The 21,257-nt window shown below is 40.6% G+C and overlaps 1 protein-coding gene across 3 annotated transcripts in view; it reads left to right on the top strand.

Annotated features, from left to right (window-relative positions):
- The window catches only part of LOC115099385 (kyphoscoliosis peptidase-like), a 121,011-nt gene extending 104,468 nt beyond the window's left edge, over positions 1 to 16,543 (top strand). For all 3 annotated transcript variants that reach the window (XM_029616992.1, XM_029616993.1, XM_029616994.1), the window contains one exon: positions 14,011 to 16,543. In XM_029616992.1, the coding sequence (XP_029472852.1) occupies positions 14,011 to 16,394 (2,384 nt within the window). In that variant the 3' untranslated portion in view covers positions 16,395 to 16,543. The remainder of the gene's footprint in view (positions 1 to 14,010) is intronic.
- Positions 16,544 to 21,257: the final 4,714 nt, after the last annotated feature.

The following is a 21,257-nucleotide window of genomic DNA, read 5'->3' on the forward strand; positions in this document are numbered from 1 at the left end:
TACTTGATCAGTTTAGCCTATGACCAGACCCACCTGTCGTACATAAGTTCTTGAAGAGCTCATCATTGAATCTTAATCAACCTCGATTGTTTACTGTAATCTCCGCTAATCTCCTCTAATCTCTATGTTATCGGTTAAAATGTTAAATGTATTTATAATGTTATTTGTTATAATGTAAGCCGCCCACGTGGCGACAGTTTTATTTCACTGTACACCGGTGTGATATGTATTTTATACAGGAACGTCGGTTTATAAAAACTAAAAATAAATAAATAAATAAATAAATAAGTATTTAGGAAGAATTTTGCCAGTGAAGATGACCACAGTGATCCCTGTGATGATCAAGCTATTAAGGACATCTTCAGTGAGAAATCCCCAAGTGATATCTGGAATGAATTACAATGGGTGATACGGGACAAGCTGCAGCAGCCAGAAGCCTAACAAATATCAGGAAAGTGGAAAGGATGGTCAGACATCATGACCAGGTTGTTCAGGGAGGAAATATTCTTATGTGCCCACATAGGGGTAGATTTTCAAATGTGCGCGTGCGCGTCCATGTGTGTACGCACTTCCCGGCGTGCACACATGGACGTGCCAACTTTCTAACATGCGCCTGCCGGCGCGCACATGTTAGAAAATCCGTGCCGGATTTTATAATCCGCACTCGTATGTGCGGATGGTGTGTGCAAGGAGGGGGGGCAGACTAATGCAATTTCCACACAGCGACGCATCCTGACCTTCCCCGGTTCCTTCCCAGTCTGCTCCAATTAAGAAGTGGACTGGGAGGGAGCTTGCCTACCCCTCTACCCATACTCCCTCCCTGCCCCCTAAACCCGGTCACCTACCTTTTTTGGGGGGGTTATTTCTTACTGCTCCGTTGGAGCAGAAGCAACTTACAGGAGTTGGCCGACTGCCGGTGCGCTATTCCCCGGCACAGCAGCAAATGGCCGCTGTACCAGGCGCCTCCAGCCCCGCCCCTCTCCGCCCCCAGGACTGCCTCTTCCTCTGGGCCCTGCATTTCTGCACATAACAGGGGTTACGCACGTGGCCGTTTAAAAATTCGGGCGATAGCTAATGGAAATTGTGGAACAGAAGCGAGATGGCTAGGTGAGGGATAGTGCCTTTACCATGTTACATAAGGATCCCAGATATGGTCACTTGCCTACTATTGGACACGATTTCAGCCAGGCCACTGATGATGTGATATTCAAGTGGAGTTATAGATGAAATCTAAGAATCCATTATGTGAATTAGCATCTTACAAAGAGAAAGAAAGAGTAGTACTCTATAAATGTTCCTTCTGATGCTGGAGTTACAGTGTAGCAACTAGGCCCAGGACGCTATGAGGGAGTATTTTCAGGAAACAAGAAACCACATCATCTGTGTTCTGCTGTTTGGAACAACCTATCTGAGGTCTCTTGTGCTCTCATCTTCTTCCTTTTGTTTGAGACCCTGAGGACTTCGTGCTTCAAGGGACCCAATGGATGTATATCTGTGTGTCGACAGCTAACTCAGTTGGGTTCGAGTCTGTAAGACAGACGGGTCCTGTGTTTCCTTTTCAGGGTTTTGCTTGTTTGCCCTCTGCATCCCCAGAGCATCAGGAGAAAGTATGAGGTCAGTCTTAAACTGTGTGCCAAGGCCCAGGATGCAGCCAGGACTGTTGTGTTGCCTGCCATAACGAAACGAGTGGTCCAGAGAGACAGTATGCCCCGTGCAGAGTGTTTCTCAAAAATGTAAATCTCATACATCACATGAAGGACTAACTTTACATCCTGGTGTGGAAGTGCATTTGTTCGCATTTTGCATTTTTCTATCAAAATTCAAAAATAAGAAAAAAAAAATATTACAATTTTTTTTAAAGAAGGTATCTGCCTTTTTACTGGGTGAACAAACAAACTTTGCACAAAGTAAAAGTTACTACTGTTTGTTTTCCACAGCGGATATACCACAGAAACAGACAGTTGTTCTTTTTCTCCTTCTCTTAGTGTCTTGCAGGAAAATATATGCCAGCAGCAAGGAGGTGGAGGTTTATCCATCCGGTGATTTGCCAGTCTCATTCCATCAGGAATAAACTGTGGAGATGATGTACAGAACTGCTATCCTGTAATTTTCATTTTATTCCAATCTGGAATAACAGAAGCTAATTAAGGAGTTTGTGCATAGCTGGCCAGAGACACCAAGGAAGGAAAGTGGTGTCTATAACCAAATAATTCCCTTTAAATATTTTCTCACCTAGGATTATATGGGAGCTTGGAGAAGAGTACTTTCCCTAGGGTGGGAAGAATGAGTAAAGCGTGATGTTTTGTATAATGTTTTAATCTCTTCCAGAGTGATCTCACAGAGATTCATTACAGGAAATGATCAGGTTTTTTTCTCTGTACTTTCAGGTGCTTAGCTATGGTGCATGACATTTTCAGGACCCAATTGTCTTTTTCAATGCTGGTGATGCTATCTTACACAGTAGATTCATACTGTACCAAAGGAGTGTTGGTGTTTTCTTAGAGAAGGTTACCCTTTTACGAGAAGAAGATGTGCATCAATTAATTTTTAAAATACTTTTATTAGTTCACCTGATGGCGCCTAATTAAAAAAATGATACCTTCTTGCGAGAAAAAGTGCATCAAACTTGAAGCTTGATGTTCTTAATTTAGTTTGCCTTTATGGGTGCCTAACATGAAAAGTGTATTGTATTTTGCTCATTTATAGATCATCTCGCAAAGTCTATTCTTTGTGTTTCACATTACCATGTCTACCTCAATTAGTGATCAGCTGGCTGTGAATTCTTAGTTGTTGGGTTTTCTGGAGGGCCAAAAATGATTCACTTGGTGGGGATGGGTGGGAGAAGGGAAGGTGAAGTTTGTCCCTATGGTCCATGCTTAACCTCTACCTAAATCTTACTTAATCTCTACCCATTGTTGTTCTGCTAAGGATATTTCAGTTTTGCTACTGACTGTTGTTTCTTGTGGAAGCTTGTGGAGACAGTTGAACTTGTTGAAGATATCCTATCTTGTGTGTGAATATATTTGTCATTTTAGGAATCGCAAATTCAAAGTGTAGATTGAGGTCTTTGTTACATATTGATTTCTATGGAATTAGGGTGAATAACTGTTTAAGAGCATATGCAAATATATATATATTACATATTATTATATATTATAAATATAGTACATGCATACTTTTCCTTTGAAAATTGGTGCAACGTCGGTGGGTAAAAAATGCAGTTTTGAAAATCGCTCTTTTTTTTTTTTTTGCTTCTTGTCCATAGAGTGTACTGACATCACAGCCTAAGAATGTACTGTGTACTTTCCTTGTAATTTTCTATCAGGAATTAACATCATCCAAGAGATTTTGTCTGTCCCATATGGCTTGTATCAGAGGCATAAAGAAGTTAAAATTCTGCTTCAAATGTTACAAAATGCAGATATTTTAATAAATCTTATTTTAAGAACTTATACCTATGTAACCCCACCCTGGTGTGCATGTCTGGCATGGGTGGCGCCATAAAGTTATTTATAGTCTCTACGGGGCAGGGACCCTGACTAGCCCTTTATTCCATGTGGATTCTTTCAATTGGGGGAAGAAAAGGGTCCTCTCAGGTCCCAGCGCGGGGTGACTGACCTCCTCTCCTTAATTCTCTGGGTGAGCTGAATTCCCATACACTGTAATCTGTGTACCCAAAGAAGACACAGGGACCACTGGATTGGTGTCCAAAAATAATACTTTACTGTAAACAACTCTGGATTGATGGCACAGTAAACATGCTTGGCAGCCCCACAGTCTTTCTGGCTCTTTGGTACAATTCTTGATCCTCTATCTGTGCAAGAGTCTTATGAAGAGGCCGGGAATCAGCCGCCCTCCTGGCTTATGTTCAGTGGTGATCCCACTTCGGTCAGGGCCCCTTAAATGGATGGGAAACACTTCCCAGATGGCAAAAACTGTCTCTGCACAGAGAGTATTTTTTTCTTTCTCTTTCCTCAGGGATTGTGAAGACTCCGATTGGGTGTCCTCCAATTACAGCTAAGTTCTTACTCACAGTTGGATGTCCTTTGTCTGGATAAGGATCCCTGATGGAACTGCAGGTCTCACAGGACCAGGGATGGGTAGGAAGAGGGGGCAGAAAACAAACTTCCTCCCAGGTCTTGAAATTAACTTCTTCTGTTCCCAAAAGCAAGCACAGGAGATCCCTTGCAATGGGTCACCACCACTTCAGGGGCAGGGCTTCCCTATCCTTGGGCATCCTCAGCACAGGTTTTCCCCACTCCCTGCGTCTCGGAAAGGCTCAGGTGTGCAGCAGGGCTCCTACCAAGCAAAATGTCCAAAACTCCAATGTAGTCCCTGGACAACCACTCTGCAATGGAGCCCTGACCTGCTCTGAAGGATCTCGGGTGGCTTGCAAGGCTCCTGGGAGGCCCAAAAACAACTCAGGAAAATCTCCAACCGTCCTCAATCTTCCAACTAAGACTGCCCCCAGAGCCCTTTGCGGAGCTCTGCTATAAAACCTCCTGCAGGGGAAATCCATTACAGCACCCTAAATGGGGGGGCTGTCAATGAATGGATCCTTCCCCTAATTATCTCTCTAACTTCATTAGTATGTCTTCTCCCAGGGCTTACTGGTAACCCGGAAAGGTGTTTGCCCCTTTTGCTACAAATTCAAGGATTAAACACTCTCGCTCATGCTGGCTGATTTCATCACATGTTTTCACTTAGATAATAAAGTCATGCTGGTTGGGCTCACTTTTATCCATATTTTAAAAGTTTCAAAAACTGAGGACCCATAACTCATGCTTCTTGTCATATGTATAGATATATATATGAAATAACCCATCTTGGGGGTAAGGGCCCAACAAATTGCAGCTCAAAGAGTTTGCTCGTCCTTGGTCTAGAATCCCAAATTTGTTTCACAACCTAGGTCTATAGCATGCTAGAGCATTGAGTTACCAAGCAAGCCAATGAGCTAATATCAAAAAATGGTGTTAAATATAAAGTTCACATGTCATTGTAAGGATATGGATAGAATCACAACTGGGAGCTCCTCGGGGGTCTTCTCTTATCTATGTTATTCAATATTTACATGGCTTCAATTTGTCGGCTACTGACTGGGCTCTCTTCAGGATACCACTTCTATGCCAACAATATACAATTTTACATCCCTGCTCAAACATCTTGGTGTGCTCCATCCAATATGCTTTCAAGCTGTCTTTCATCTGTGAGACAGTGGCTATCCCATAAAAGGCTTGTGTTCAACTTGAGTAAGACCAAGGAGGGTGTTTATTCTCCAACGCCTCTCTCTCTCTCATTAGTGCCCTCCTCTTTTACTTGTGAGGGTGTTGAGATTGCTATTGCCTGAAGGGTGAAGAGCCTTGCAGTAGACTCTAATCTTTCCCTGTTTGCGCAGGTCAAACCTGTGGTACGTGCTGGGTTTTTCAAATTGAGGCATTTGCAGAAATTGAAACCTCTACTAGGCTCTTCAGAGTTTCGCACAGTTTTTCAGTCTCTAGTCTTTTTCAGCTTAGACTATTGCAATTCCATCTTTTTCGGGATGCTGGCTAACATGCTCAGGGCATTGCAGTTACTGCAGAACGGAGCTGCTCATGTGCTTACTGGTCAGAGTTTAAGGTCCCGATTTACTCTGGAACAGTATGACTTGCACTGGTTCCCAGTTGAATGGCATGTGAAATATAAGGTGGCCACTATGATTCACAAAATATTAGGGGAGGGTGCCTACCCTTGGATGGACCCCATGTTACATATCTGTAATCTCGACCAGTCACTCACTTACAAAGAGGCCTACTTGATGTGCCATCACTATGCCTTGCACATCTTGCCGAAGAATGGGAAAGAACTTTTTCCGTCACAGGCCCAGTCATTTGGAACTCCTTGCCAGTAAGCTTCCCGTTGACAGCATATGGGAAGACAATCAAGGACGGACTTAGAATGTACTAGTCTCAACAAGCCTTTGCTGACATATTCGAGCAATTCTAGGGGACCTCTGATATGCAGGATAATACAGATGGACTAATAATTGTTTGTGGTATTTTGTCCAATGCCCAGGCCCATGCAGAGACACTAACACATTATGGGGCTTTTGAAATGCAAGAAAGCACAAATAAGCCAAGCCTGATGATGGTTTGTTTATGTTCTAAAGGTCTATGTACTTTTTTTAATGAATATTTTTATGTTAGCCACTTTGAGCTGTGAACATATTTTAAACATTTGTGTCCCACATAAGTAAATAAATAACTTATCCTCTTAATTTATATATTTATTTCTGTATTGGATTTGTAAGGCAGGATAAGGCAGCTTTTAGCAGAATCTTCGAAGAAGAAAATATTTAAAAATCTCCAGAACAACTTGGGCTTGGAGCCAGACAAGACTGAAATGCCTGATTAAACTCGCATTTTTGTCCCTATTCAGCTTCTCACCTAGCCTTTATTTCAGACATGAATAGCAAATAGTTTTATCAATCGTCCCAGAGAGTTGTGACTCCCATCACAATATGAAGGAGCAGGTATGAAAAACCCTAATCTAATTAAGAGTTGTATTGCTTTCTTTTTTTCCTTCATTGGTAAATAGAATTCTGTGGCCTAGCTTGCACAGTACGAGTAGTGACTGCCTGGAAAGGGCTCTTGCTCCATTGTTAATAGAAAAAAGGCATGCGGAAAAAAGTCTGTAGCACTGTATGTAAAATACACTTGTGTCTGCATTGTTTACACAAAGTACACCATCAGAAGGAAACAAAAGGAGATGATAATGCCTCTGTACAAGTGGCTGATGACAGTTCCTGTACTGTGTGTATGGAGGCTTTCGCTAAAGCCCCTGATTTCCCATGACTCTGTGGGCACGGTTAGGAATGAAAAGCCCAGCCCTTCCCATGGAATTCCTTGTTCTTTGCAGAATCAGCATGGAAGGGGGCTGGGCAGAAACAAGAGCGGCAGCGTGTGCGCCAGTACAATTTACCAAGATGTCTAAAAAAGTGCCATAAAGTGGTGGTTGCAGGATTCTGCCTGACCACCTTGCCATCGATGTCATCAGGAATTCCGGGGCCTTTAAAATCAGGGTGCCACAGCCCCCAGCCACCAGCAGGCTGCCGAAGCCTCGTGCCAATGGGGCATGCCCCTTTTTCATCCAGCTGCCGACTATAAGGAGGAAAAGGAAAGAGAGAGTCTTGGTCTTTCCCTTGGCATCAACATCAGTGAGAGGACCTAGGGATGCACATTTGCATGGCTTGAATTCATCTATCCAGGTAAACTCAAATGGGGAGGATGAGGCTTTTCTGAGTCCCGGTGTGTGTGCTCTTCCCCGCCGCTGCCACAATTTCAGATCCTTCAGGACAAAGATAAGAACTCTTTACCTGGACCAGGTCCTTCCTCATATGAATTAGAGACTGAGGCAGATAGAGATTTGGGAGATCCACTGTTTATGAGAATTTCTCCTCCTCTGGTTTGTGCATCCGATAAGATGGAGATCCGAGTGATCACTGGATTTTGGTCCCTCAGCCTGTTTCATCACCACAGGTTTTGGGTGGGACTATGTTTGGTGAAGCCTCTCCTGAACTAGCTGATATCTCAGGGATTATATAGAGGGTGGTTTTTCCAAACCATCTCTAGCTCAGCCTGGCCTCAATTGTGTGTTTTTCTGCATTACCTCTTCTAAATTGTCCAACCTGGAGCAGATACTGGAGTCTGTTACATCTCAGGTTGCATCATCTGCGACTGCTAGTATTGATAATTTGAGTTTAACATTATAAATGTGAAGTGTTGGGGAATAGGATGAAGTCTAAGAATCTTAAATTACTGAATTTTCCCAAAACTAGATTAATCTCAAGATATAAATTATTTAGAAAATATGATATTGAAGTTTTGCAATTCTCTCAGGATAAAAAGTTTGAGCTAATTGTTATTTGCCTGAGATAAAAAAAAAAAAGATTTCTAATGCAGTAGAGGGAACATCTGACGTGTTAGCTCCTTTTGATAGCTCTGATTTCTTCAAAGCTCTCAAGATAAAATTACAAACTGAGCTACCTTGGTTATTACATTTGTTTAGAGTCTGACAAGGATTTAATTTCCCAGCAGTATTTTAAATGCCAAGAAGAAATTTTTTGTGGTCAGAAGACATTTTTCCAGATGTGGCTAAAGAAACTCAAAAGCAAGGAGAAGGCTTTTTCTCCAGCATAAAAGACATGTTCTTGACTGGGGTGCTTCTTTTCTTTTGAAATTTCCCTGCAAATGTGTTGTAGTCCATCTAGGAAATAAGTACATTTTTCTGACCCTCTTCATTTGGAGAGTTTTTGTTCTGATAAGATGTAATGTTTTTGAAGTTTAGGGTAGAGTATGATGGTTGCACTTGGGGAGTGCTTGCATTTTGTTTGGTTTCTTTTTATTACTCTTTGGCAGCTCCCCACTATGTGGACTTGGGATGTTTTATAATTCTTTTTGTTTATAATTTATTCTTTATATTACAGTTATAATCCATCTTTTCTTTGGTTTTAAATTAATGTTTTTGATTTAAAATCTAATAAAAATCAAATAATAAATAAATAAAAAGAGCAATAATCAGACTCTCCTTGAAGAAGATTAACTTGGACCCCAGGGACTCAAGTGACTACAGCACAGTTTCTAACCTCCCTTTTCTAAGCAAGATTCTAGAAAAAGAAATACTAATTCAATTCTCTAACCATCCGATTGCCATCAATGCCTTGGTCTCCTACCAGTCTGGCATCCACTCCCAACCCAGTACTGAAATCATACTAATAAGTCTGATCCATGAACTCAGATTGCTTCTTGATCGTGGTCACTCAGCACTACTAATACTCTTGACCTTATCAGCAGTATAAGATACAACAGAACTTAACAACCTCATCTCCAGACAGAGTGATCTGGGAATGGCAGGCCAGCTAAATCCTGGTTCACCTAATTATCAGAATGCATCCAATCTATTGCCCTAACAACCACAGACTCTCTCTTGTGTTTGGCACCAGGAGGCTCTATGCTCTCACCAACTTTATTCAACATCCATATGGCCCTTCTCGGCAAATTCATCCAAGTCTACCACATCACATATTACTCCTATACTGATGACATACATCTATTCGTTCCACTCAGCACAAACCTTGATGCCTCCATTTCTAACCTAAACAACTGCCTAACATTAATTGAAAATTGATTACATCATAACAAACGTAGGCTCACCTAGAAAAACAAATGTTATGGATTAGGAAGAAAGATCCGAAAGTGGTCCTTCATGGAACAATCCTATCACTTTGTACCTAAGTATGGAGTTGAGGATTTATCCTAGACTCTCAACTCACTATCATGTCCCAGATTAAAGCAGTCTCCAAACTGACTCTCTACCACCTTTTCTATGACAATACTTTTGCACCCTTGTTCAAGCTTCAGTAATCTCTTGAATAGACTACTGCAATGCATTCCACAGCATAATCCCCAACTGCCACTAACAAGTTGTACAGAGTGTGACATCCTCTATAATAACAAAGACAAAGAAATTTGAACATATTACCCTTGCTCTAAAATCTGGCTCCTGACTCACTATTACATGAAATTCAAACTTCTAGTCTTAGGCTATGAAATATTCAAAAGTATGGCACCTAACTACCTCTTGAAAACATTAACCCCCTACACACCTTTCTGCCAGCAGCGATCATAAACACTGGCACGTCTAGTGGTGCCTTCCCCCAAAATTTTGAACCTCGTTGAAAGTAGGATAAAAATCTTCATAGGCTCTGTCCAGATGTTATGGAACTCCCTTCCATTCCATATCAGACTCGCTCCAAATCTTTTGTCCTTTAGGAAGCTGCTAAAGAACTGGTTCTTTGAAGAAGCATTTGCTACTTTCCAGTAAATCATACCTACTAAGAACTCTGCACATAATCATTAAACAACCGCACAAGGTCTCTTGACAGAAGTTACTTTAAAACCCTGAAGCTATAGCCACCACAATGTCAAACAATCAGTAAGATCTCAATGGCTTATATAGTTCACACACACACACACACATATATATATATATATATAGGCATATAAACTTTTAAGATGTACATAATTCCATTATGGCTATTGTTGTCCTAGAGCCTTATTCCCTTATCATGTATCCTTAGTAGCCTCTTGTTTCATTCCTATTTTGTAACTCTGAATTTGTTCTTTTCACAATGTAGATATAGTACCCTTATTAAATGACTTCTAACATATATTGTCCATGTGTATTTTGTAATATGTCTTGATCTCTCTGGCTGGAAAGGCATGAAACAAATAGATGATGAAGATGATGTTGTTGAGAGGAGAACAGCGGCAGCATGCCACCTTGTACCGCTTCCTCCTCCTCTACTACCTGGGCCACTGTAGCACTTTGAACTGCGTAGTTCAAACACCATGACACTCTGGCCATCAGTAACAGAGGAGGAGGAGTATGTGGCCCAAGCTGTCGAGCTGGCACTCTCTTCTTCTTAACAGGAAGCTAGGATTAGAGGGTGCAGAGGAGTGAGAAGGATGGAGACAGGACAAGAAGACAGTGACTGCAATGAAGTGGGGGCAGGAGGGAGATAGGCAGAGCATCAGGGGGTGTGGGGAAAGACTGGGGGCACCAGGGCATGGAGAGAGCATGAAGGGATCAGAGGGGAATAGTGAGTGAATAATGGCACGGGAAACAGGAATAGACTGAAGGAACTAGCAAGGCTGTGGGATATATGAGTATCGGGGTGGGGGTGGTGAGGGCATGGAGACTGTTAGTGAAAGAGATCAGAAGAGCTTTGGGGTGTAAGGGGATCAAAATTGGGCTCTGGGAAGAGATTGTGTGAGGGGATGGGAGGGGCTGAGAAGCATAGGTGAAAGGATCAAAGGGGTTTTGGGATATGAGTGAGGGGACTGGAGGGGGTGTGAGTGAGGAGATTAGAGGGAATGAGGTGAAAGTGAGGGAATCGGAGTTAATATGGGGTGTGTGAGTGAGAGAAGGGATTAACATCAGGAGGAAGTGTGTGTGTGTCAATTTCTGCCCTTTCTGATCCAGGATTCCCACTTCCCTTTCTTTTCCTCTCCTCCCTTCTTGAATCCCACTATTCTTTCTTCCCTCTGTGCCTCAGTCCCTCCTCCTCCCCCCCCCCTTGAGATCCTATTTCCATCTCCCTCCTCCCCCTTCCTTTCCCCCAGCTTCTCCTCCTACTTTCTCAGCACTAATTAGTAAGATCCCTTTCCCCAAAAAAACAACCATATAAATTAATTGGAGACACAAGAAAAGTCAGAAACTGATGTTTTATAAATTAAAATACAAATCTGCATTAGATATGCTGCAAATGTTCCTAAAATTTGCTGTGGAATTTTGAAACCACAGAATCTATCCCTGAGCTGTCACTGGAAATTGGGGGCTGTGTCTGTACCTCCCACAGGATATCGACAAAACAGAGGCAGTCCAGAGAAGCACTACCAGAAAGTCTAGGAAATGAGAAAGGACCTAAATATGTGTTCCTGAAATGAGAGAGAGCGAGGGAAGTTATGAGAGAGACATTACAATACCTCAAAGCTACAAATAATGCATAAGAAGCAAACATTATTCAGAGAAAAGAAAGGTCATGATAGAAGGCTCCAAGTGGATTAACTCTGCAGTAACATTAGAAATGATTTTTTTTTTTTTTTACAGAAAGAACGGTAGAGGCAAAAACAGCAACAAAATTCAAGAAAGTATGGGATAAGCATAGAGGATCCTTAGTTACAGTGAAGTGGATGGAAAGCTGAATATCAGTTGCACTCGGGTCTATGACCTTGTTTAAGAAGTATATTTGGCAGACTAGATGGGTCTAACCATCTTTATCTGTCATTATGTTCTATATTTTTATGTTGCTTAAATAACCCTCCCACCCATAACTAATTAACAAGTCATTCAAATTGCTTGGCTGGTTAGACTATACAGACCCCAGGATGGTAACTTTTAAACTGCCGCGCAGGCACACTTGTTCACGCCTAAGGACATGGCCATTTTATAACATGCGCGCATAAATGCACGCATAGTATAAAATAGGCTGAATGTGCATAAATGCGTGCGCAATTTTAAGTGGCCACGCATATGTGCCCGCAATAGATTCTTCCAAGTCCAGATAAAAAACACTCTATCAGAAAAACTTAAACTTGAAACCGGAGTACCTCAGGGTTCAGCTTTGTCTGCCACCCTCTTTAACATATATATGCTGCCCCTATGCCATCTGCTGGCAGGCCTACATCTACGCAGACGACATTCAGTTAATTCTACCAATAGACGACACAATTGAAAAAACACTAGGACTAGCAAACATGTACCTAGACATAATAAAACAACTACTTACCCAAATGGAACTGGTTATTAACATTGACAAAACTGAATTCCTACACCTTGAAAGAAAACATACTGAAATTACTAAAACCCCAATAGCTCTAAGAAACAACCAGAAAATAGAACTTGCCGAAAAAGTAAGAAATCTGGGGGTAATAATGGATTCAGAAATGAATCTAAAGCAGCACATATCATTAAAAGTAAGGGAAGGATACGCGAAACTTATGGTCCTAAAAAGATTGAAGCCATTACTCACACTTGCCCACTTCAGAACAGTTTTACAAACACTTGTTTTTTCCAGCACTGATTACTGTAATGCACTCTTACTAGGACTCCCCAGCACATCAATAAGACTACTCCAAATACTTCAAAATACTGCAGCCAGAATACTGACGGGAAAAAAAAGAAGGGACCATATAACTGAAACTCTAGCAGACTTACACTGGTAGCCAATCGAATACAGGATAAAATACAAGGCCTTATGCACCATACACAAACTAATATATGATAAAGAAGCAGACTGGCTAAACACAGCCCTACGAGTCCATGTCCCACAAAGAAACCTTCGCTCAGCTAATAAAGCACTACTAACAGTCCCTTCAGTAAAATCAGCAAAACTAACCCAAGTAAGAGAAAGGGCCCTATCCCTGGCAGGGCCCAACCTATGGAACACATTGCCCACTGAAATCAGATTGCAGAGTGATATCAAATTTTTTAAGAAAACCTTAAAGACATGGCTCTTCAAACAAGCCTTTCCTAAAGAAACGGGAGGGTAGAGAGGAGGAGAGAAAACAAGTCAGAGAAGTGGAACTGAGAATGAAGATTTTAACAGTCCTTAAAAATGCATATTAACATAACTATGAAGAGTAACTCAATAACACACCTGGAATTGACCATCACTACTCAAACATTGATTTTATTAATGAGTTTGTAACCGTACTTAATTGGCACCTGTTAGAATGTACGATAACATACCTATACATACATTATTTGTGCCTGTTTGTAAACCATTGTGATGGTACCTAACTTAGCGACGGTATAGAAAAGTTTTAAAATAAATAAATAAATAAATAAATCCCGCTTCCACCATGTAAATTGAGGGTTTTAAAAAAGGACACTCACCCACGTCATTGCTAGTTTCACCAGTTCATTCCCAGTTCACCCAGGCAAGGGATAGTACTTCCCAACCACCCTAGTTTAATAGTTTCCCTTTCCCCCTGTTAGCCCCGACCCTTAAAGCCCCACTGACTAGCCTAGATTTTTTTTTAGTTTATTACTTACATGCCATCCATAGCAGTAGTAAGGTTAAGCGGCAGGGGGCCCCGGCGCGCACTTGTGCACATATTTAGTTACGCACACATTTCATGTAAAAGTCCCGGAACACCCGTGTCCCACTCTTGCTCCACCCAGACCATGCCCTGTCCCTTTTTGGGCTCTCTCATTTGTGTGCATACCGGGAGACAGGCGCATACATGGGTGCCTTTCAAAATCCACGTGGCTTGCACTGGCCAGACATACTCTCATATCTCCCAGCTTTGGCATGCTCCAGACTATTAAAATTCACCCATAAGTGAGACATTTCTTTAACAGATAAGAGGCATTGGAATGTAACAAAATATTGCATATTAATTGGTTCATTTTTATGTATATGATTTGTAATCAGAAAACTTTTGGCATGCCTTTTCATCTTTTCTGCAGTGAATGGAAAAGCAACAATCTGCATAAAATCTTGCACGCCAATACTCTTCTCCTTTACTCTGAATGCAACTGAGAAATTGGGGTTAATGACTTTTAAGAAGAATGAGATGAAGCTTGAGATCTATCCACAGGTGACTGGGCATCACAGATTACAGCTGTATGCTAAGCCCTACAACTCAGCCAAAGATAGACATGAAAATGTGTTGGACTACATCATTGAATGCACTTCTGTGGACAGGAACATAAAAATCCCCATAGATCTTGATAACCCAGTGGGACCTAGCTGGCTAACGGAAAAGAAAGGGTTTTTACAGCCATCACAATCAGAACCTATTATTTATAGCAATGATGGACGCTGCTCTGTTGGTTTTATGCTGGAAAAAGATGTAAGGCTCATAGCTATTCTTCACTCTGATGATGCCTTAATGACAGAGGTTACCAAGAGGAGGCACATCCTGCAGATCCAACAGGGAAAATGGATTGAGTTTAAGATCCATCTTCCACAGATGGGGAACTATGTTCTTAAGATCTACAGTGAGAGTAAGTCCACTCCAGGTTACTTCGACTATGTTTGTAATTATCTCATCTTTTGTACCAATACTGAGGTGAGGTGGCCAGCTTTCCCAGAAGAGCTTCAGAATCCAGTGGGACCCTGCTGGTTGACCCAACAGAAAGGATTCTTGCAACCTTCACATCTTGATCCAATCATATATACCTTGGATGGCCTCTGTTCTCTAAGTTTTAAAGTGGATGAAGGTATTAATGTATTAGCCACATTGCACTCTGATGAAGTCACAACAGAGCAAATAGAAAGAAGACATATTTTATTAATTCAAAAGAAAAAACAAATAGAACTAAAGATCCAACTACCACAGGCGGGTGCCTATGCACTTAAAATATATCATGATTATCAGAATGCTCCCAGCAATTTCAAATATATTGGCAACTACCTGCTCTCCTGCTTGAATGCTGCTGTAAAGTGGCCACCATTCCCATCTAAACTACAGAATCCAGTGGGACCCAGCTGGTTATCAGAGAAAAAGGGGTTCCTGAAGCCTACACATCTTAATCCAATCATACATACTACCGACGGGCGCTGCTCACTCTCTTTCACACTGGCTACAGAGAGAAACGTCATGGCTACGTTGTACTCAGATGACATTCCAATGACTGAGGCGCTGCAGAGAAGGCATATCTTGCAAGTCCATCGGGAAAATTGGATTGAATTTAGAATCCAGCTTCCACAGTCAGGAACCTATGTTTTCACAATCTATGCAGACAATAAATTTGATCCAGGCAACTTTGAATATGTCTGCAATTACCTCCTCACCTGCTCAAACATTAATGTAAAATGGCCATCTTTCTCTCCAAAGCTACAGAATCCAGTGGGCCCCAACTGGTTGACTCTACAAAATGGTTTCCTGCACCCTTCACACCCTGAGCCAATCATTGACTCCCCTGACGGGTGCTGTACTGTTAGCTTTACACTGGAGAAAGATCGACATGTCTTCGCTCGACTGCAGTCTGACATCATCCCAATGACTGAGCAGACTGAAAGAAGGCACATCCTGCAAGTCCAACAGAAAAACAGGGTTGAATTTAGTATTCAACTACCACAGGCTGGAACATACACTCTGGGAATTTATGCAGAAAGTGAGTCTGATCCAGACAGCTTTATTTTTATCTGCAACTATGTCATCGTCTGCACAAATACTGAGATTCATTGGCCTCCTTTTCCGGAGGACCTGCATAACCCAGTGGGTCCTAACTGGCTTACAGAGAAAAAAGGATTCCTTCACCCCTCACACCTTGAGCCAATCATTTACACCAGCAATGGGTACTGTGCTATCAATTTCACACTGGCTGACAATATGAGTACTCTGGCCACTCTGCATTTCAATGATATCACAATGTCAGAGGAGATGAAGAGAAGGCATGTTTTCAAAGTCCAGAAGGGAAACAGAGTTGAGTTTAAGATTCAGCTTCCACAAGCAGGGCTCTATGTTCTCAAAATCTGTGCCAAAAGCAAGTCTAATCCAGGAAGGATGTACAGTTATATCTGCAACTACCTCATCTCCTGCACAAATGCCAACCTGAAGTGGCCAGCTTTCCCTTTAAAGTATGCCAGGTGGGCAGAGAACTATGACCTGGTGGAACCTCTTGCTGGAGTGTTGCCTGCCAACAGCAACATTCGCTTCAAGCTCAAAGCTCATGGGGTAGCTGCAGTATCTGTCAGAGGGGTCAAAAATTGCCCTCTGTCGCTAAGTAAAGATGGCTTTTGGGAGGGAATGTACAATACTACTGGCTGCCAATATGTGAATGTGAACGTGACAGACAATCTCAACCAAAGCTATTCATCCATACTGAACTACTGTGTAGAATGAGCAGGGGAGTTTCTCGTATTGCATACAAAAACAGTATTTAAAGGACAACAGTCTATGATGGAAAATATTGTTTTCTGTCTTCAGGCCAATTATGATGCAGGTATTTCGAATGCAACATGGGCTCACTGAAAATAAATAAAATAGCTATGAAACACATATATATATATATATATATATATATATATATATATATATATATATAACAGTGAAAAGATTTAATTTGATTATTGACAGCTGAAAACTTGCTAACATTAGTCAGATGAATCAGTTTCAGTTAAACTGGGTAGATCTGTATCATACTTGTCTAATTTTACAGAGCCTATGAGTTGCAGGCAATCCAGTTGCAGGCACAACATCACATAAATCAGAGGAGGAGCCTGCTGAGAGCTAAAGTGATGCTACCCAGTCTTGTAAAAAAATAAAAAGAAAAGAAAAAATTCTATGATGTTTATAAAACCAAACCTTAAACATAAAAAATGTTAACTCTATGAAATTCACCATAAAGCAGAAATGTGCAACCCTGGTCCACAATCAGGACTGATTTTCAGAATAATAAATATTCATCAGGTATATTTGCTTACATTTGCATAGCTTTAGTGACCTGGGAAACCAAACCTACTTGTGGACCAGGGCTGTGCACCTCTGCCCTAAAGGTTTAGGTTCCCTTTAAGATTCGATACATAATTTACCCATTTTCTAACTGGATTTATATTTCTCACTGTATCCTACAGGAACATTTATATTTTCTACTTCCTAAGATTTTTATGTTCCCTTTCACTTGATATGTTATGTATGTATTGCATGTTATGTGTATTTACGTTCTGAGTACCATTAATATATAAAAGTAGACCATAGAAAATAGACCAGGTTATATTTGGGCATAGCTTTTGTACAAAGAATGACATTTGGATTTCTGCATAATTCCATGAAATTAGTTATTTCTGTTAACCAACTGGTAGCCATCAAAAGTAATAGAAATTACTGAATGAATTATACTAACATACACTTCCTACTTAATAGTTTGTGAACAGTAAAAAAAAAAAAAAAAGGCAAAAACTAACCTTAAACTCGAAATGACAGGAGTAGTGGTATAAAAATGATATGTAAAGAACTTAATAAAAGATGTCTGCTCCAAAGTAATGTATTAATATAAAATAAGATATTAATAAGATATTTTACAGCAGACAACTTTTTTTGATCCCTGTATTTAATGGATTACATAGTGTAACCTTTTGATCTGAAGGAAAAAATGTGACATCACAAATTGTTGATCTTATGGTTACATTTGCCTTCTGGCGACATTATACACTTTTAAAAAATATTACAGTATATTCTTATAATAAAATCAACACTTTGGTTTTCTCTGAATTTGAGATTTACTTTCTCACCTTTCCAGCCCATGTGGAGTTTTGTATATTTATTTATTTTATTTATAATTTTTTATATACCGCCGCTCATCAGAGATATCACGTCGGTGTACAGTGAACAGGAACTTACGCCGGAGCGTTATACATTTAACAAGGGTTAGTATATAAGTATTTGAACATAAAACAAGTAGAAGCTATTAAAAACAGAACAATCATTTAGGTGTAACTTAACTGAACTGAGTTAAACAGAACTGGAGAATAAAGGGATTCTAAGAAATTAGGTATGAGGTTAGGGAAGGGTAAGGAGGAAATGAAATTCTAAATTAGAGGTGGTAAGAGGGGGGAGATATATCTGCTTGGGATTTTTTTGTTTGCACCTAACATAATGGTACAATGGTGTCATGAGTGCTTGCCTATTCTCTTTTTATAATGAATGGAACGATGCCCAGTTCAGAATCTTGGTTTCCAGGTTTTTTGGGGGTATGAATGCACTGCTGTTTTCCTCAACTATGGTATAACATTTCTATTCTCACTCACAGGCAAATTTGAAATCCCCCCTGCATGCGCAAACAACGGGGGTTACGCGCTGGGAAGTGTGCGCACATGGACACACGTGCCTAAGTTTAAAAATGTACCCTAATATATTTGCAAACAGTATTAAATGCATTCTATTTTGGTCAAAGATAACTCATTTGTAGTTTAAAATCAATTGAAATTATTTCTGAACTGTTCAGAGAATAGTGCCAAAATGAGCTTTCAATGTAGGTTGACTAAATTATTAAAATTCTCAGTTACATGTCATACTGAAAAATTCTTTGCAGCACAGTAAACTATTTATCCAAATACTTTTTACAGAAAAAATGTTTCCTTCTAGGTTAGTTTATTAAAATTTATGAATTGCTCAGTGCACGGGGCTCTGATTTACAGGACTACAGACATAATAAAATATATTAAAAAAAATAAGAATAAAAACATACATTACAATATTGCAATAGACTCATAAACAATAAAATAGCCATAAAATAAAAATAAGTACTGAAAGTCTCATAAAACCATTGGGGTAGATTTTCAAAGGTTCGTGCATGCTTCCATGTGTGTGCAGTTCTCGGCACGCGCACATGGATGTGGCAATTTTACAACACGTGCGGACACATGTGCGCCCAATTTTAATATCAGCATGCACATGTGCAGGCAGGTGGTATCTCACACATGCAAGGGGGAGGATTTTAAAAAAATAATACGGTGATGTGATCAGGCCTACACCAGTTCCCTTCCAGGAGCGGACTGGGAAGGAACTTTCCTATTCCCCTACTAGCCTTCTTCTCTTTTCCCCTTTCCAACCCCTAAACCTACCCTATCGTAATTTCTTTTGTTTTAGAACTTACCTGCTCCTCCAAGCAGGAATAAGTTCTACGCACCGGCCGACATGTGCTTCCCCAAGACAGGGCTTAATGGCCACTGTCCAGGTCGAGTACCACTCCGCCCCCTACCCTGCCCATACCCCGCCCCCCTGGTTCACCCCTTTCAAGGAGCCCAGCACTTCCGCGTGTATCAGGAGATACGTGCATGGCCGGGCCGTTTTAAAAATGTGTTCGGCATGCGCACAGCCTGGCCACATGCATATTCCCCGTTTTTGCGTGCACTGGACTTTGAAAATTTGGGCTATAGGGCCTGATTTTCAAAAGCATTTACATACTTAAAACTGGGTAAACGCACTTTACCTGGGCAGGTGGGGTTTTGAAAATTTCTACAATATATGCCATTGAATTCTCCATAGGATTCACTCATGTAAGTGCACTTTACATGCGTAAATGGCTTGGAAATTACTATGCTAGTATGTTATATTTACTCACTTAACTCCTTTGAAAATTCACCTGTTATTGAGGATTAATAAAACACTGTTTAAGAACATGTCAGTTTACAGAAATGCCAATCTAAAAAGATGACTTTTTTTTAACTCAGTCTTGAATTTCTTGGTATCAGTTTCTAGTCTCAGCTCTAGCGGAAGTGAATTCCAGAAATCAGAAGATGCAGTTGAGAAGGACCTCTCTCGTATTTCTTGCAGATGAGCTATATTATGAGATGGTATTTCCAGCATGCCACAATGAATAGAACACAGATTTCTAGTTGGAATATAAATCTTTAAAAGGGCGTTAGACCAAGGTAAGGAGCACAGATGGAGGAGACAGTGAACCATGACTGAAGTTTAGTGAGAACAGAGAAAATATGTTCACAAATGTATGTACCTGTAATGAGGCATGCAGTGGCATTTTGTAAAAGTTGGAGGGCATATAAAGAATAAGCAGGCAGGCCCAAATAGATCACATTACAGTAGTACAACAGGGGCAAAATCAAAGCCTGGACTACTGGACGAATATCGACAGAGTTAAGAAGTGGCTTAAGGCCATGCAACATCCTCAGCTTAAAAAAGATCTGATAGTATTTCTTATGCAACATTGGAAAGATAACCCTGAATCTAACCAAACTCCCAGACTTTTGACATACAGAGATACTTTTAACAGAACATTGTTGCAAGAAATAGAATTTGGGAACGCAGTAGCAGAGGGGTGTTGTACTATAAAAAGTCAGTTTTGTTCAAGTTCAACGACAGTTTATTATGTGTCATCCAGGACATAATGGAAGACACACAGAGAGATAAAGCTGAAGTGTCTAAGATGGTTGTAGGTCTATATAAAACTGAATGTCATCCGTGTAGATGTGATATCCCACACCGAGTCCCGCAAGCAACTTGCCCATTGGAGCAAGATAGATATCAAACAGCAAAGAAGAAAGGGCAGAGTCCTATGGGACTCCTGTGTGAATATTGCACCATTGAGAGGTCTTGTCATTAATCCTGAGAACATCTGGATAAGTAAGACTCAAATCAGCTGAGAACTAAACCAGATTCCAATTTCACTGAGGAGGAACTATAAAATCCTGTGATCTAAAGTATCAATTGTTGCAGAGATGTTGAGAAAAACTAAAAGGTATTTCTTACCACAATCCATGCCTCTACGGATGGTATCAAGCAAAGACATTAAAAGTGTTTCAGTTCCTAATGCTTTGCAGAATCCAAATTGAAAAGGTTCTAATAGAGAATGTTTGTCTAGAAAATAATTGTGTTGCTGAAGGACTAAAAATTCTAATATTTTGGCTTCAAAGGAGAGGGACAAGATTGGTCTTTAACATGTTAAGTCTCGATCAAGATTTATTTTTTTTTAGAATGGGTCCGACAACAGCTCGTTTGAAGCAGGAACAATGCCCTCACTCAATAGCAGATTAATAATTATGATTAGTGGAGGGGAAACAAATTGCTTTAGCACTCTTAGCACAGCAAGAGCACAGATATTTAATGGATAGTAAGAGACATTGACCTTAGAAATTGAAATAGAAACTCTCAAAGAGGAAACAGTGACAAATGAAGACCACAGAGGGATATGGTCGATAGGGATTGGCATAAACCAAGACAGGACTGAAAGAAACAAAACAGAGTTTA

The sequence above is a fragment of the Rhinatrema bivittatum genome, chromosome 9 (assembly GCF_901001135.1).
Source record: "Rhinatrema bivittatum chromosome 9, aRhiBiv1.1, whole genome shotgun sequence".
Lineage (NCBI taxonomy): Eukaryota > Metazoa > Chordata > Amphibia > Gymnophiona > Rhinatrematidae > Rhinatrema > Rhinatrema bivittatum.